The 17,372-nt window shown below is 33.5% G+C and overlaps 1 protein-coding gene across 1 annotated transcript in view; it reads left to right on the top strand.

The window, feature by feature from the left end:
- The window catches only part of LOC142227144 (uncharacterized), a 77,379-nt gene extending 63,181 nt beyond the window's left edge, over positions 1–14,198 (top strand). The window contains exons 2-6 of the mRNA XM_075297512.1: positions 3,628–3,877; positions 3,963–4,168; positions 4,234–4,489; positions 4,574–5,217; positions 13,146–14,198. Coding sequence (XP_075153627.1) covers positions 3,628–3,877; positions 3,963–4,168; positions 4,234–4,489; positions 4,574–5,217; positions 13,146–13,399 — 1,610 coding nt within the window. The 3' untranslated portion in view covers positions 13,400–14,198. The remainder of the gene's footprint in view (positions 1–3,627; positions 3,878–3,962; positions 4,169–4,233; positions 4,490–4,573; positions 5,218–13,145) is intronic.
- Positions 14,199–17,372: the final 3,174 nt, after the last annotated feature.

The raw sequence follows: 17,372 nt of genomic DNA, 5'->3' as shown, positions 1-17,372 counted from the left end.
AAGAACATTGGAAGAACTGATGCGAAATAAATGATTCTGAAAATAATGAGGCCTTTGTAAAATTCATTGCTTCATAAATTCCAACAAGATCCGGCTGAAATTTGCTTCTCTTAGAGGCCTCGCAAGCCAAATGTGGGGGTCCGTTTATATGGGGGCTATACGTAAAAGTGGACCGATATGGCCCATTTGCAATACCATCCGACCTACATCAATAACAACTACTTGTGCAAAGTTTCAAGTCGATAGCTTGTTTCGTTCGGAATTTAGCGTGATTTCAACAGACGGACGGACGGACGGACGGACATGCTCAGATCGACTCAGAATTTCACCATGACCCAGAATATATATACTTTATGGGGTCTTAGATCAATATTTCGATGTGTTACAAACGGAATGACAAAGTTAATATACCCCCCATCCTATGGTGGAGGGTATAAAAATAATTATGATATTTTTTGCTGTAAATAATAAATTTTCCTCTAAATGTTAAACAATTGTGGAACTGGTATTCGTTTCAATTGTTCTACATTGAACAAAGTGAACAACTTTTAAATTAAAAAAAAAATATTTAAAATTGAATTAAAATTAAATTCAATGATACAAAACGGATTGATTTGAAAGGAACAGGAGGCATCTCCAAACGTTCAAACAGTATGGTTCCACTAAAAGATTCGTTACATGGTTCAATTGTACTCAATTAAAATTAAATAAAAGGAATCGAAATAATATAAAATAAAATAAAATTAAATAAATGAAATAACATAAAAAAATAAAATAAACTCAAATAAAATTAAATTAAATAATATAAAATAACGTTAAATAAAAAATAAATTAAATTAAAAAATTAAATTAAATGAACCAAAATAAAGTAAAATGTATTGAAATAACATAAAATAAAATGAACTAGAATAGAGTACGATAAAGTAAAATGAAATTAATTGACATAAAATGAAATAAATCAAACTAAAATGTACTAAAATAAAGTAAAATAGAATAGAATAAAATAAAATAAAATAAAATAAAATGAAATAAAATAAAGTACAATAAAGTAAAATAAAATAATATAAAATAAATAATATAAGTACAATAAAGTAAAATAAAATAATATAAAATAAATAATATAAACTAAAATAAAGTAAAATAAAATTAATTAAAATAAAATAAAATAACATAAAATAAAAAATAAATTGAAATAAAACAAACTAAAATGTACTAAAATAAAGTAAAATAAAATGAAATAAAATAAAATAAAATAAAATAAAATAAAATAAAATAAAATAAAATAAAATAAAATAAATTAAAATAAAATAAATTAAAATAAAATAAAATAAAATAAAATAAAATAAAATGAAATGAAATGAAATAAAATAAAATGAAATAAAATAAAGTACAATAAAATAAAGTCCAATAAATAAAATGAACTATAAAAATAAAATAATCTAAATAAAATGAACTCAAATACAATAAAATTAAATTAAATAATATAAAATGGAATGAACAAAAATAAAGTACAATAAAATAAAATGAAATGAAATAAAATGAAATGAAATAAAACAAAATAAAATAAAAAATAAAATTAAATTAAATCATTAAAATAAAATAAAAAACTAAAATAAAAAAATTAACTAAAATAAAGTAAAATAAAATTAAACATAAAATAAAAAATAAAATGAAATGAAATAAAACTAACTAAAATGTACTAAAACAGTAAATTAAAATAAAATAATATAAAATAAAATAAATTAAAATAAAATAAAATAAAATAAAATAAAATAAAATAAAATAAAAAAATAAAATGAAATAAAATAAAGTACAATAAAGTAAAATAAAATAATATAAAAGTAATAATATAAACTAAAATAAAGTAAAATACAATTAATTGAAATAAAATAAAATAAAATAACATAAAATAAAAAATAAAATGAAATGAAATAAAATAAAACAAACTAAAATGTTCTAAAATAAAGTAAAATAAAATAAATTAAATTAAAATAAAATAAAATAAATTAAATCAAAATAAATTAAAATAAAATAAAATTAAATAAAATAAAATAAAATAAATTAAAATAAAATAAAATGAAGTACAATAAAATAAAGTGCAATAAATTAAAATAAAATAAAATAAAATAACATTAAATAAAATGAACTATTAAAAAAAAATAAACTAAATAAAATGAACTCAAATACAATAAAATTAAATTAAATAATATAAAATAAAATAAAATGGAATGAACAAAAATAAAGTACAATAAAATAAAATAAAATGAAATGAAATGAAGTAAAACAAAATAAAATAAAATAAAATAAACTAAAATAAAGTGAAATAAATTCAATAAAAAGAACTGAATAAAATAAAAAATAAAATTAAATCATTAAAATAAAATAAAAAAATTAACTAAAATAAAGTAAAATAAAATTAATTGAAATAATATAAATTTAATTGAAATAAAATGAAATAAAATAAAATAAAATAAAATAAAATAAAATAAAATAAAACAAAGTACAATAAAGTAAAATAAAATAAAATTAATTGAAATAATATAAAATAGCATAAAATAAAATGAACAATGAAAATAAAATAAAATTAAATAAAATAAAATAAAATAAAAAAATAAAATAAAATAGCATAAAATATCATAAAATAAAAAATAAAATAAAATAAAATAACACAAAATAAAATAAATTCAATAAAAGGAACTGAAGTAAAATAAAAATAAATTAAATTAAGTAATATAAAATATAATAAAAAACACTAAAATAAAATAAAATGAACAAAAATAAAGTACAATAAAGTAAAACGATAAAAAATGGAATGAAATGAACTAAAATAAGGAACAATAAAATAAAATTAAATAGTGCAAAATTAACTAAAATAAAAAAAACTTACAAACTTTTTCCACAATTTTTAGTGAAATTAAATAAAAAGAAATGAAATGAATGCAATGCATTAGTTTTTTTTTTTTTTGCTTACAACCTTTTTCCAAAATTTTTGATTTTTTTACTAATTCAGAAAATCGCAGTGTTTCTGGAGAACTTCATTATAAATTAGCAAAACTTACATGGTTAGAGGAATTTGTTCCATCAATTAAATAAATAATAATAATCGAAATAAATTAAATTCGATTAAGTGAAAAGGAATGAATTGAAATAAACTGAAAATACAGGGTCTATAAAAGGTCAAACTCGAAATTCACTTCAGGGTTCAATTGTTCTCAATTAACGAAACGATGTGGAATGAAATTAAAATCAATTAAATTTATAAATTTAATACATTATGTTTTCTTTCAAATAATTAAGCCCGAGGTCAAATAATAATTTAATTAAAAATTGAATTGAAACAGAAACACTATTTTTTTGTGAAATAAAATTGAATTGCAATAAAATGAAATAAAATTAAGCTTTCCAGTTAATTTTATTTCATTATATTGCAATTCAATTTTATTTCACAAAAAAATAGTGTTTCTGTTTCAATTCAAATTTTAATTAAATTATTATTTGACCTCGAGCTTGTGTTATTTTTGTATACAAATTCCCATCATGCTCTCGATTGTCTCTCCTACTTTCAATTGTCTTAGATTTTTTTGTTTACAACCTTCTTTGTCAATTTTTATTTTCTTATTATTTCAGAAATTCGCAGTGTTTCTGGAGAACCTAATTACAAATCGGTAAACCTTACATGGGAAGTGGAATTTGTTCCATCACCTCAAGATATTATAACGAATAGCAGCAATGAAATTGAACCACCAGCAGCCTTTCAATTATTCTTCTGTGAGTTGCAATCATTTGGACCACATCGATGTCGATCGAAAATTGTCAATGGGACCAAATCACCAGAGGACAATAATGACGATAACGACTTGGAGGTTATTAATAAAATGTAGGATTTCGAAAATTTTGGAATAATCACTTTATAGAAAGGAGGAGATATTTGTCAATACTTTAATCTCTCTTTAAACTTTTAGAAGACAAGTGCGACAATATGCCACCCAAGTGGATAACTTACGTATGGCTACCAAATATTCCTTCCATATTCGTTCAATACCCAAACATAAACAACTGAAAAAGGTAACAGGACGTTCGGAAGTTTTTGAAAATGAAATAGAGGGTAATGATTTTTTGAGTACAAATAATTTGGGAGGCCAAACTATAGTTATACCAACTAAAGGATGTAAGTTTCGATGGATGCGACATCTATTGGGAACAGGAATTTGATTTTCTCTTTTTGGTATATAGTTTCAGCCCAAGCCACACGCTGTTTACCAAATGCTTCGGAAATTGAAGTAGAAACTGGACCAAATTTTGGTGGAAAAATTGTTGTAGATGGTGGGAATTGTGGTGTTAAAGGGGATCCCAATGATGATAAGGACACCTATGTAATGCGTATTGATCATAAGGCTTGTGGTAGTATGGTAAAACCGGAAACTAATACAGTGGAAACATTTATTACAGTACAAGAAAATCTGGGTATATTTACCCACAGTACCAGAAGGTAATAATGGTGTGACATAGGGGGGTAGGTGTTGGATTTTATTTTCCCCTTTTTCCTTTTCGTTCTCTCCCTCTGCTTCTCTAGATTTGTTGTAGTCTGTAGCTATCAATCTGGCATGCAAACGGTACGAGCTAGTTTTTCAGTACCTGGGCGTGGTGGAGCTGCCGCATTATCTCAACATGAATCCATTGAAGAAGAAGAGCGTATGGGTCGTGGCCTAAAGCCTTTTCGTTTTGTCGATAAAAGTGAATTGATTTTAAAGGAAAATGATCCCGACACAATGCCTGATAATCATGATGATGCTCATGTTGATGTCTCATCAACACAATCCTCAGAAGAGATAGATGCTTTAGTTCAAGAAATGGACAATCCCACAGCGAACACTTTCAACGCAAGTGCAGTAGCATCGCATACGAATGACCATGACAAGGAAGAGGACAATACAAATGCCATTGCAATATTAGAAAATATTATTCCAGGTGTTAATGAAGATCATATCAAAGATGAATCCAGCCCCGATACATCAGCGAATGATGAACAACAACCTGCCGGTCATCAATTGTTAGAGGAAACCATGAAAGTCCACGATGAAAATGAAATGGATGATGTGAAAGGTGATAATGAACAATTTTCTGCTAGATTTGCTAAATTAATATTGGATCGCAATGATGGATATGAGATTATTGTCGAGGATGGAGGAAAGCTAAGTGATACGCCCACAGGAAGAGGTAAGTTGTACTCTCGTTTATTTTGTATTTGGAATTGCTACGCTTTATGAGTGTGGAAGAGATGCATTTTACTTAAGACTACACTGAAAGAAGTATTTCTGTCTTTTGTGAGGAACGAAATTTTAGACCAACGGAGTTTTTTTTTGGTGCTAAGAAATTTTCTATTGAAGTAAATAAAAATCGTTAGAGAAAATCCTTGCAACACGTGTCACAAATTCGGGTTTATTTGCTCTTTAAGAAAATGAGTATAACAAACGGGAATTTCGTTTGTCTATATTTTTTATTTGGGTGTAGATACTTTGGAGATAAATGGGTTTTGTGAATTTGTATGAATAGACTGTAACACAGAAAAAAAGAGTCATGCAATCATTTAAATTTTCAAATATCATAAATACCGAACTTACACGAACTTAAACATTCAGCCTCTATTATTCCTGGCCATTGACCATCCTAATTAAGTCCTTCGGTATTTCAGGCTAACTTAGACTATTCATTCGATTGTGATACCACAGTGGTGAACTTCTCTCTCATTCTATGTTTAGCTCAATGACAAGGAACCTCCTTTTTATAGCCGATCCCGCACGGCTTTGCGGTAAAACCACTTACCCTCAAAAAATAGTGGACACACCAGGAAAGAAAATTTTGGTTAGTTTTTGAGAAATTTAATTAAACTCAGATCTCATGTGGGTTTCACAAAAATAAGTAAATGTTTTTCAACAAATTCAAGAAAATTTATCAGACCTAGTTCATTTTTTTTCATTTATAAAAGAAATGAAGTTTGAAGGAAAAAATTGAGTTAAAAATTGTAAAAATGTCTTTAGTACCATGGTTAGGTATAGAGGCTGAAACCAAATCCTTAGAAAGGGATTTGGTTTCCAATCAGACCAGGTTGGTCCATTGTGATTCTTCATAGTTTTTTCCCTTTCCTCTTCATTATCTATCTTCCTCTGCCAGGATCAATCCATCTCATTTGCGTCGTCAACAGGGTTTCTAGATTTTCCATCCAGAAGTCTTAATAAAGGCAAGTTTATCTTTCTGATTACATTCGCGGACATCCGTACTATCCTGAAAGAACAAGGAACCCAGTATCTTGTTTCTTCTAAAAGATAATGCCGGACACTGGCACAGAAAATGGTAAAAAACTTCTGTAGCCTCCGGGTCCAGGCACCATCGACACATATCATCAGACATTAAGCCAATTCTTACCACGTACTTCCCCAATGTGTTGTGTTCTGTTATCCTCCTCAAATTCTCCCTATGCGTCGCCAGGGAGTAGAAATCCAGATTTTCTACTATACTTGTCGTTCCATATCAGTTTGGTTTGCTCGCAACCCGCAGAGGAATCCCATCGTCCTTTCCATAAATCAATGTGCTTGACCTTGACTCCGTAAGTATAAAAAGATAGCAGGGGAAGAACGTCCGTAACGATGTTATCCCTGCCGCGTGCATCGTCCTTAGCCAGCTCATCCGCCCACTCATTGTCCCTTATTCCATAATGTAAAGGTACCCAGCACAGAGTAGTATAGGTAAGGTGGCAGCCCGATGTATCAGGCTCACTTAGACTACTCAGTCCATTGTTATACCACATTGGTGAACTTCTCTCTTATCACTGAGTGCTGCCCGATTCCATGTTAAGCTCAATGACAAAGAACCTCCTTTTTATAGCCGAGTCCGAACGGCATTCCACATTGCTGTGAAACCACTTAGAGAAGTTTTGAAACCCTCAGAAATGTCACCAGCACTACTGAGGTGGGATAATCCACCGCTGAAAAACTTTTTGGTGTTCGGTCGAAGCAGGAATCGAACCCACGACCTTGTGTATGCAAGGCGGGCATGCTAACCATTGCACCACGGTGGCTCCCACAGAGTAACATGCTGTTCAGTGAGAGCCCTAAGCTCTCTACGACAGCGGCTGACTATCTTCGACATTATACTCTCATTATCCAAAGCCTTTATCGCTTTTGAATATCGGCCTTCAGGATCAACAGAGGATCCTCTGCTTTGACAATATCAAATACCTCTGCCTGAAGGATGCTGCATGCACTATCCATTTTAATTCCTCGCAGTAAATACTATGTATTTTCGATCCTTCTGTATATATGTTCAGATCCGCAAAAAGTATGCGCCTTTCCTCTCAGTCGCATACTATACTTGGGAAAATCAATCTCAGCCTGCCCTCATATTCATGCCGAGTCGCCATATAGTCCGTCCTTAGGTGTTGTCCAACTGAAGTAACAAAAATGCAGGGGCGTTTCCAAGCGAGTCCAGGCTCTTCAGTCTCATGAGTATCACTTCAGTTATCTTCCTAATATGCAGATCAAGCGGGCAAATACCCATTAGAACCTCCAGAACCGCAGTGGCCGTTGTTCTAATCGCACCAGTCATATAAATAAGAGCCGTTCTGCCGAGTCGCCATTTAGTCCGTCCTTAAGTGTTGGCCAACTGAAGCAACAAAGTCCCGTGTGCCTGCAGACCGCGTTTCCAAGCGAGTCCAAACCTTCCAGCCGCAGCTGTCTTCCTTATATGCAGATCAAGCGGTCAAATTCCCATTAGAACCTCCAGAGCCACAGTGACCGTTGTTGTCATCGCACCAGTCATATAAATAAGAACCGTTTTGTTTATCCTGTTGATATGTTGCATATGATTCTGATGGTTCGTTATGGTCCACCAGACGTGGCATCCATAGGTAGCCATTGTAAAAAGCCAGTGAAAGATGGATGGCTTCATTCCCCAGCGTTCCCCCAACAGTGCCGCATAAGCCTTCTTTAGACGAACTGCCTGCCGTATTTTCCAGCTAGTTTAGTCTAGAGTCCATGGCATCCATAGGTAGACATTGGTCCTATAACCGCTGTAAAGAGTCCATGGCATCCATACGTAGCCATTGGTCCTATAACCGCTGTAAAAAGCCAGTGAAAGAGGGATGGCTTCATCCCCCAGTGTTCCCCCAACAGTGCCGCATAAGCCTCCTTTAGACGAACTGTCGTGTTTTCCAGCCAGTTTATTCTAGAGTCCCTGACCACTCCCAGGTACTTGGCCGATTTCGTGAGGGTCAATATCGTTCATTGAAATTGTGTCTCCTTGTACCCGTTGGTTTTCCTTCCTCTAGTGAAGAGCACTAGCTCTGTCTTCTTTGGGTTAATGTCCAAACAACCCAGCAAAAAATACTTCAGCAGTAAAAGTTAGTTGCGCTTTTTATAACCGCTGTAAAAAACCAGTGAAAGAGGGATGGCTTCATCCCCCAGGGTTCCTCCAACAGTGCCGCATAAGCCTTCTTTAGACGAACTGTCGTATTTTCCAGCCAGTTTAGTCTAGAGTCCCTGACCACTGACCAGGTACTTGGCCGATTTCGAGAGGGTCAATATCGTTCCTTGAAATTGTGGATCCTTGTACCCGTTGGTTTTCCTTCCTCTAGTGAAGAGCACTAGCTCAGTCTTCTTTGGGTTAACGCCCAAACCACCCAGCAAAAAATACTTCGGCAGTAAAAGTTAGTTGCGCTTTTTGGTATACAATAAAGTAGGCAGTGCATCCACAATGCATGAATCGGTGGCAATAACGTAAACGAGTAATCAAACTAGTTTATGATCATTCGTTTCCGTTATTGCAATCAATTCATACAGTATAGATGCATGAAAAGTAGTGCTGTTTTCCTTCACGCCAACAATGCTATACTCAAGATTATATATCACTTCTGAGCAATATTTCTATTAAAATGAGCAATTATATCAGCGCCACGTAGAAGCTGCTCTAAATCGGGATATAGCCCACAAAAATCAGCGCTGATTTGGTTATTTTGTAAGCAGTTGGTACTGTCTCTCTTCCTTACAATCCTGCTGAAATAGTGCTCCATTTTTTGCTGAGCACAGTTCCTTGCCCAGTTGGATATAAACTGTAATGCCTCACTCATTATATCGGAGATTGTATCCAGAAATTTTCCAGACACCATCAGAACAATATCATCCGCATACGCCACTATTTTTTATACCTTTTTCGTGGAGAAAAGTTAGAATCTCATCTACTATGAGTAGCCAAAGTATAGGCGATATCACACCTTCTTGGGGTAGTCCCCTTGTTGTTGTCACGTTCCTCGTAGAGTTTACCAGAACCGATTGCATACTTCTATGAGATCGATTACAGAATCGCTCACACCATTCCTATCCAATGCAAGTAGTAGATTTCCTATTCTTGTATTATTAAAGGCGCCCTCAATATCAAGAAAAGCCGCCAATGTATATTCCTTGTGTGTCATGGATCTCTCAATGTGATGCACTACAGAGTGTAGTGCCGAATATACAGATTTGCACTTTAGGTAAGCATGTTGACAGTTTGACAATCTCCCGTTCAGTTGATTCCGAATATGATTATCAAAAAATTCTTTCCAGCGTCTTAAGATAATAGGCTTGAAATGCTTAGCCATTCCATGCACTATTCTGCTAGTACCAAAAAACAAAGAAAAACACATTTTTTTGTCAAAATTCGTTTTTATTATTCAACAGAGTTCCCTTCAAGAGCGATTCAACGATTATAACGACCTTCCAATTTTTTGATACCATTTTGGTAGTACTCCTTCGGTTTTGCCTCAAAATAGGCCTCAGTTTCTGCGATCACCTCTTCATTACAGCAACATTTTTTCCCTGCGAGCATCCTTTTGAGGTCTGAGAACAAGAAAAAGTCGCTGGGGGCCAGATCTGGAGAATACGGTGGGTTGGGAAGCAATTCGAAGCGCAATTCATGAATTTTTGCCATCGTTCTCAATGACTTGTGGCACGGTGCGTTGTCTTTTCTTCTTCATATGGGGCCGTTTTGCCGCGATTTCGACCTTCAAATATTCATGAATTTTTGCCATCGTTCTCAGTGACTTGTGACACGGTGCATTGTCTTGGTGGAACAATACTTTTTTCTTCTTCATATGGGGTCGTTTTGCCGCGATTTCGACCTTCAAACGCTCCAATAATGCCATATAATAGTCACTGTTGATGGTTTTTCCCTTCTCAAGATAATCGATCAAAATTATTCCATGCGCATCCCAAAAAACAGAGGCCATTACTTTGCCAGCGGACTTTTGAGTCTTTCCACGCTTCGGAGACGATTCACCGGTCGCTGTCCACTCAGCCGACTGTCGATTGGACTCAGGAGTGTAGTGATGGAGCCATGTTTCATCCATTGTCACATATCGACGGAAAAACTCGGGTGTATTACGAGTTAACAGCTGCAAACACCGCTCAGAATCATCAACACGTTGTTTTTTTTTTGGTCAAATGTGAGCTCGCGCTGCACCCATTTTGCACAGTGCTTCCGCATATCCAAATATTGATGAATGATATGACCAACACGTTCCTTTGATATCTTTAAGGCCTCTGCTATCTCGATCAACTTCATTTTACGGTCATTCAAAATCATTTTGTGGATTTTTTTGATGTTTTCGTCGGTAACCACCTCTTTCGGGCGTCCACTGTCCTCAGTGCTCATTTCACCACGCCTTAATTTTGCATACCAATCAATTATTGTTGATTTCCCTGGAACAGAGTCCGGAAACTCATTATCAAGCCAAGTTTTTTGCTTCCACCGTATTTTTTCCCTTCAGAAAACAGTATTTTATCAAAACACGAAATTCCTTTTTTCCCCATTTTTTTCACAATAACAAAAGTTGCTTCACAAAAGACGCTCTATCTCACAAACTAATTGACGTACAGACGTCATCATGACACGAATCATTTGAAGGTTGGTACTATATAAAAACAAGTATAGTTCGGCCAGGCCGAAGCTTATGTACCCTCCACCATGGACTGCGTAGAAACTTCTTCTAAACACTGCCATCCACAATCGAATTACTTAAGTTGCGGTAACGCTTGCCGATGGCAAGGTATCTTAAAACCTCCTAACACCATCTTCTAAATTGTATGTAAGTCCATAAGTGCTATATTAAATCAAAAAAGATCGATCCAATACGTATATAATTCAGTTTGACAAAGTAGACATAAAATTTTGACAAAATTTTCTACAGAAATAAAATTTTAACAAAATTTTCTATAGAAATAAAATTTTCACAAAATTTTCTATAGAAATAAAAATTTAGACAAAATTTTCTATAGAAAGAAAATTTTGACAAAAATTTCTACAGAAAGAAAATTTTAACAAAATTTTCTATAGAAATAAACTTTTGACAAAATTTTCTATAGAAATAAAATCTTGGTAGATTATTTTTGGGTCGAGTGGCAACCATGATTATGAACCGAATAAAATTTGAACAAAATTTTCTATAGAAATAAAATTTTGACAAAATTTTCTATAGAAATAAAATTTTGACAATGATGAAAATTTTATTATGAACCGAATAAAATTTTTACAAAATTTTCTCTAGAAATAAAATTTTGACAAAATTTTCTATAGAAATAAAATTTTGGTAGATTATTTTTGGCTCTAGTGGCAACCATGTTATGAACCGATATGGACCAATTTTGGTATGGTTGTTAGCGACCATATACTAACACCACGTTCCTAATTTGAACCGGATCGGATGAATTTTGTTCTTCCAAGAGGCTCCGGAGGTCAAATCTGGAGAACGTTTTATATGGGGGCTATATATAATTATGGACCGATATGGACACATTCTGACACGGTTGTTAAAGATCATATACTAACACCATGTTCCAAATTACAACCGGATTGGATGAAATTTTAATCTCTTGGAGACTTCGCAAGCCAAATCTGGGGATCGGTTTATACGGGGGCTATATATAATTATGAACCGATGTGGACCAATTTTTGCATGGTTGTTAGAGACCATATACCAATATCATGTACCAAATTTCAGGCGGATCAGATGAAATTTGCTTCTCTTTGTGGCTGCGCAACCCAAATCTGGGGATCGGTTTATATGGGCGCTATATATAATTATGGACCGATGTGGACCAATTTTTGCGTGGTTTTTAGATACCATATACTAACACCATGTACCAAATTTCAGCCGGATCGGATGAAATTTGCTTCTCTTAGGGGCTCCGCAAGCCAAATCTGGGGATTGGTTTATATGGGAGCTATATATAATTATGGACCGATGTGGACCAATTTGTGCATGGTTGTTAGAGACCATATCCCAACACTATGTACCAAGTTTCAGTCGGATCGGATAAAATTTGTTTTTCTTAGAGGATCGGCAAGCCAAATTTGGGGGTCCGTTTATATGGGGGCTATACGTAAAAGTGGACGGATATAGCCCATTTGCAATACCATCTGACCTACATCAATAACAACGATTTGTGCCAAGTTTCAAGTCGATAGCTTGTTTCGTTCGGAAGTTAGCGTGATTTCAACAGACGGACGGACGGACATGCCCAGATCGACTCAGAATTTCACCACGACCCAGAATATATATACTTTATGAGGTCTTAGAGCAATATTTCGATGTGTTACAAACGGAATGACAAAGTTAATATACCCCCATCCTATGGTGGAGGGTATAATAATATGCATTTAATACTAGCGACGCCATCTGTGTTGTGTCAGACCGGGGACTTATTACCAATGGGTGAAATTTACCAATTTTATGAACTATTTTGTGGGATATACAAATTTAGTAAATATTTATGCTTCATTTATGTATAAGTTTACCACCTTTTCTAGTTCATTTAACTAACGTACACAAACAATTATTAAAATCAAGAAAATTTTCTCAAATCTTAATAAATTCATGAACTAAAATAGAATTAAATTGGCTTTCATGTAGAGTTTACTGATTTTTTTTCTTTGAGTGTAGAGAAGTTTTGAAATTTACAGAATTGAAACACATACTGTAGTTAAAAATTTTACTAATTTCTGGACTTTCTAAAAGTAATTTTGTAAATTTGGGTTTCATTGATTCGGTTTTTTTTTTTTCGTTTCAATCAGCTGTTTAATTGGAAATAATTTATTTTTATTTTTTTTCTATGTAGCTTTTACATCAATACTGGAATTGGTTTCCGCTAATATGGGCAGTGTTTTACTCACCATAATGATCTCTGTGATACTGATTGGTGTTTGCATATACATCCTGTATAGGGAAACAAGTAAAGTACTATCACCATCGCAACATATGGACAATGTAACTCCACCATCTTCAACGATCTTGCCACGGCATCAACATTTAAAAGAGAATCATACATTACCGCGTACATTAAGAAATAAAAATCAGGATGTATTGGCCTGAAATTGAAGAAGAAAAACAAAAAAAAAACTCATGCCACATTCAACCGCAATAGAAACCCCAAGAAATCAGAGAAATCCCTTTCGCCGTTTTGAAAAATAAAAAATACTCTACACACACATAGACACTATCTCATTCTCCAAACCAATGTGACCCTTAAAACTTTACCCAGATCCTAGGTGAAGACTAAACAAAAAGAAAACTATGCTTTATTGTCTTGCTGGAATATGTTTCACTATTACCTCTTTTTTCCTAATGTGGAAATGTTTTTGGTAAATTCGTTTGTTTTAAGGCCAATTAAAATTTGTCGTGCGACAAAGATTCGGAAGAAAAACAACAAACAGGAAGACTACTAAACGGAAGAAAAGGAAAAAAAAACGATTGTTTCTTATCAAGTCGACAGAGCATAGTTAGAAACGTGATTCTCATTGTAACATTATCCAACATAGTAATTTATTTAAATAAATTAACTTATATTTTATATCTTCTTAGAATAGCTAACATAAAAAGAAACAAAAATCAAAGAACATTAAAAAAAATATTCGGTTTTTTTATTAAAGCACTTCTACTCTTTTGCTTTTAAGTTTTTTTTAATATTAATTGATAAATTAATAAGCACTACTTTTTATATTTTATACGTATTAGCTTTAATTGTAGGACTTTTATTAGTTGTTAGGATAAAACACCACACACATTTTTTACATTCATACATTTTTCTTTTAATTTAATGTATAAAATAAAATAAACCAATCAACCAAGAATAATTTATAATAAATAATAAAGAAAAACTATTAAAAAATCACCATTGCATTTTATTACTATTTCTCTTCGTGTTTATGTGTTGCATTACTGTGAACAATTGACTATAAAAAATTGCTTACTATTGTTAATGACACAATGGGAGATATTTAAGGTATGTATGGTATTGGGCTTTAATATTTCATAATACGAGATAAACTTATATATGAAATTGAGATGTGTAGTTTATACAACCGAATAAAGGGGGACCTAAAACTAATTTAATTGTATTTTATTTCATGGAAATTATTATGTGTTAGCTAAAATTTCCCTAATATGAATATCAATTTTAATATAAACAAGTATATACGGCCGTAAGTTCGGCTAGGCCGAATCTTATGTACCCTCCACCATGGATTGTGTAGAAACGTCTACGAAAGACTGTCATCCACAATCGAATTAATTGAGTTGTGGTATCTTAAAACTTCTTAACATCGTTTTCTAAATTGTGAGTTAGTCCATACGTGGTATATATTAGACAAAAAAGATATGTATAGGTAAATCTACAAATAATTACGAATCGATATGGACTTTTGCACGGTACGTAGAGAGCCAGAATTGAAATATGGGGGTACAATTATGAACTTGATATGGACCAATTTTTGTGTGATTGGGGATCTATTTATCTGAGGGCTATATATAACTATAGACCGATTGGACCTAGTTAGGAATGGTTGTTTGCGACCATATGCTAGCACAATGTACCAAATTTCAACTGCCTCGGATGAAATTTGCTCCTCCAAGTGGCTCCAAAACCAAATCTCGGAATCGGCTTATATGGGGGCTATATATGATTAGGGACTGATTAGGGACACTTTTGGCATGGTTGTTAAATATCATATACTAACATCACGTACCAAATTTAAACCGAATCGGATGAATTTTGCTCTTCCAAGGGGCTCCGGAGGTCAAATCTGGGGATCGGTTTATATGGGAGCTATATATAATTATGGACCGATTTCGACCAATTTTTGCATGGGTGTTTGAGGCTATATATTAACACCACGTACCAAATTTCAACCGAATCGGTTGAATTTTGCTCTTCCACGAGGCTCCGGAGGTCAAATCTGGGGATCGGTTTATATGGGGGCTATATATAATTATGGGCCAATGTGGACCATTATTAGAGATCATATACTAACACCATGTACCAAATTTCAGCCGGAGCGGATGAAATTTGCTTCTCTTAGAGGCTCCGCAAGCCAAATCGGGGGATCGGTTTATATGGGGGCTATATATAATTATGGACCGATGTGGACCAAATTTTGCATGGTTGTTAGAGATCATATGCTGACACCATGTACCTAATTTCAACCGGATCGGATGAAATTTGCTTCTCTTAGAGGCTCCCCAAGCCAAATCTGGGGCTCGGTTTATATGGGGGCTATATATAATTATTGACTGATGTGGACCAATTTTTGCACGGTTATTAGAGACCATATGCTAACATCATGTACGAAATTTCAGCCGGATCGGATGAAATTTGCTTCTCTAGAGGATCGGCAAGCCAAATTTGGGGGTCCGTTTATACGGGGGCTATACGTAAAAGTGGACTGATATGGCCCATTTGCAATACCATCCGACCTACATCAATAACAACTACTTGTGCCAAGTTTCAAGTCGATAGCTCGTTTCGTTCAGAAGTTAGCGTGATTTCAACAGACGGACGAACGGACATGCTCAGATCGACTCAGAATTTCACCACGACCCAGAATATATATACTTTACTAGCGTAACCCGGCCCGCTTCGCTGCGCCTTCCGAAGCGTATTTGGAGGAACATTGTGCGTTAACTTAGTCAACCATATCCTTCGTGCTGAAAGCAAATTCGAAAAGATTTGAATTCTTTTAAACAAATCGGACTATTTGTTTTTCCTTTAAAGGTACAAATACGGCGGGAGAGGGTGTATCCTTTCCACCAATTTTTTTAAATAATGTTCTGTATTCAAGTAGTTGGACAATCTTCGATATTTCTTGTGAATTTTAAGTGTGGTTTGTCAAGGAAAGGTATCCTTCTCCTCAACATATCTGAAAATTAAGCAATATATTATAATAACATACAAAGAATTACTGTTTCCCATCCAATAAATCGGAAAAAGCAAAAGTAGTAAAAAATTTTACAACATTAACATTTGCTAAAATGTTGGAAAATGATGCACCCTCTACGTTGGCTGGCAATTTCATGTAAATTTAAGTTCTTTACTAAAAAGATGTCTGGCAGAAGCTTGTGCACAAATCATAAAATTATGTATCAAGTTCCCATTTACGGACAACCCTCTACTTTCAATTTAAGAAAAAAAACGGACAAAAGGGAACCCTCTCCCCACCTTCGCCCCACTCCGACCTGATATCGGACTATCACGTACCCTATTTTAATTTCGCAACTACTCAATGGTCCCTATAAATTCTATCGAAGTAAATCGACAAAGTTTATTTCAATTTTCTTCTTCCCCAACCAGATATCGAAAAATCATATACTAATTTAAAAATCATGTATAAATTTAATCACCTCCTGCCACGTCCCTGTAAATTTCAAGTAGATCGGAGATGTTTAAATTTTGCTCTATTGTTTTAAAGGGACGTCACTTTTCCCGATACAATATCGACAAACACCGTAGTGAATAGCACTCCTAAACTTCCCTGAAAATTCTTGAAACTTTCCTTCAAGTGTGGGGCAAGGAAGGTTGCCTTTTCGTTCATAACCTTCCCCCACTGCTTTTGTAAATTTCAAGAAAACTTAAATTTTTTTTCCAGTTTTAGAGGAGGACCTCCTCCCCGACCAAATGTCGAAAAGCGTATCTTTTGTAAACGTCCCAGAAAATGTCAAGCAAATTATAAGCCTAAAGGGGCGGCATCTCTTCCGTCCAAATATCACAAAATCAGGTATCAACTATTACGGTTGACGGAGGTTACGATCTCTCCCCAGTCCTCTGTAAATTTCAAGTAACTCGGTAAAGTTTAATAGTTTCTCTTTATGTACTTAAGAGAAGCGGATGTCTCCCTATGCCCTTTTATTTTTATTAAAAAATCAGGAACCTGATATAAATTTCATAACCTCACCCATTTTTTCCGTAAAATTTCAGTCGGGGGAGTTTAGTTTTGTTTGAACTTTCAAAAAAAAAAAAATCGGGCAAAAGGTGGTCCCCCTCCCCGACCAAATATCGAAAAATAATGTAGAG

The sequence above is a fragment of the Haematobia irritans genome, chromosome 2 (genome assembly GCF_050003625.1).
Source record: "Haematobia irritans isolate KBUSLIRL chromosome 2, ASM5000362v1, whole genome shotgun sequence".
Classification (NCBI taxonomy): Eukaryota; Metazoa; Arthropoda; class Insecta; order Diptera; family Muscidae; genus Haematobia; species Haematobia irritans.
The sequence above is the reverse complement of the archived record's forward strand: the minus strand, read 5'-3'. Positions and strand labels throughout refer to the sequence as shown.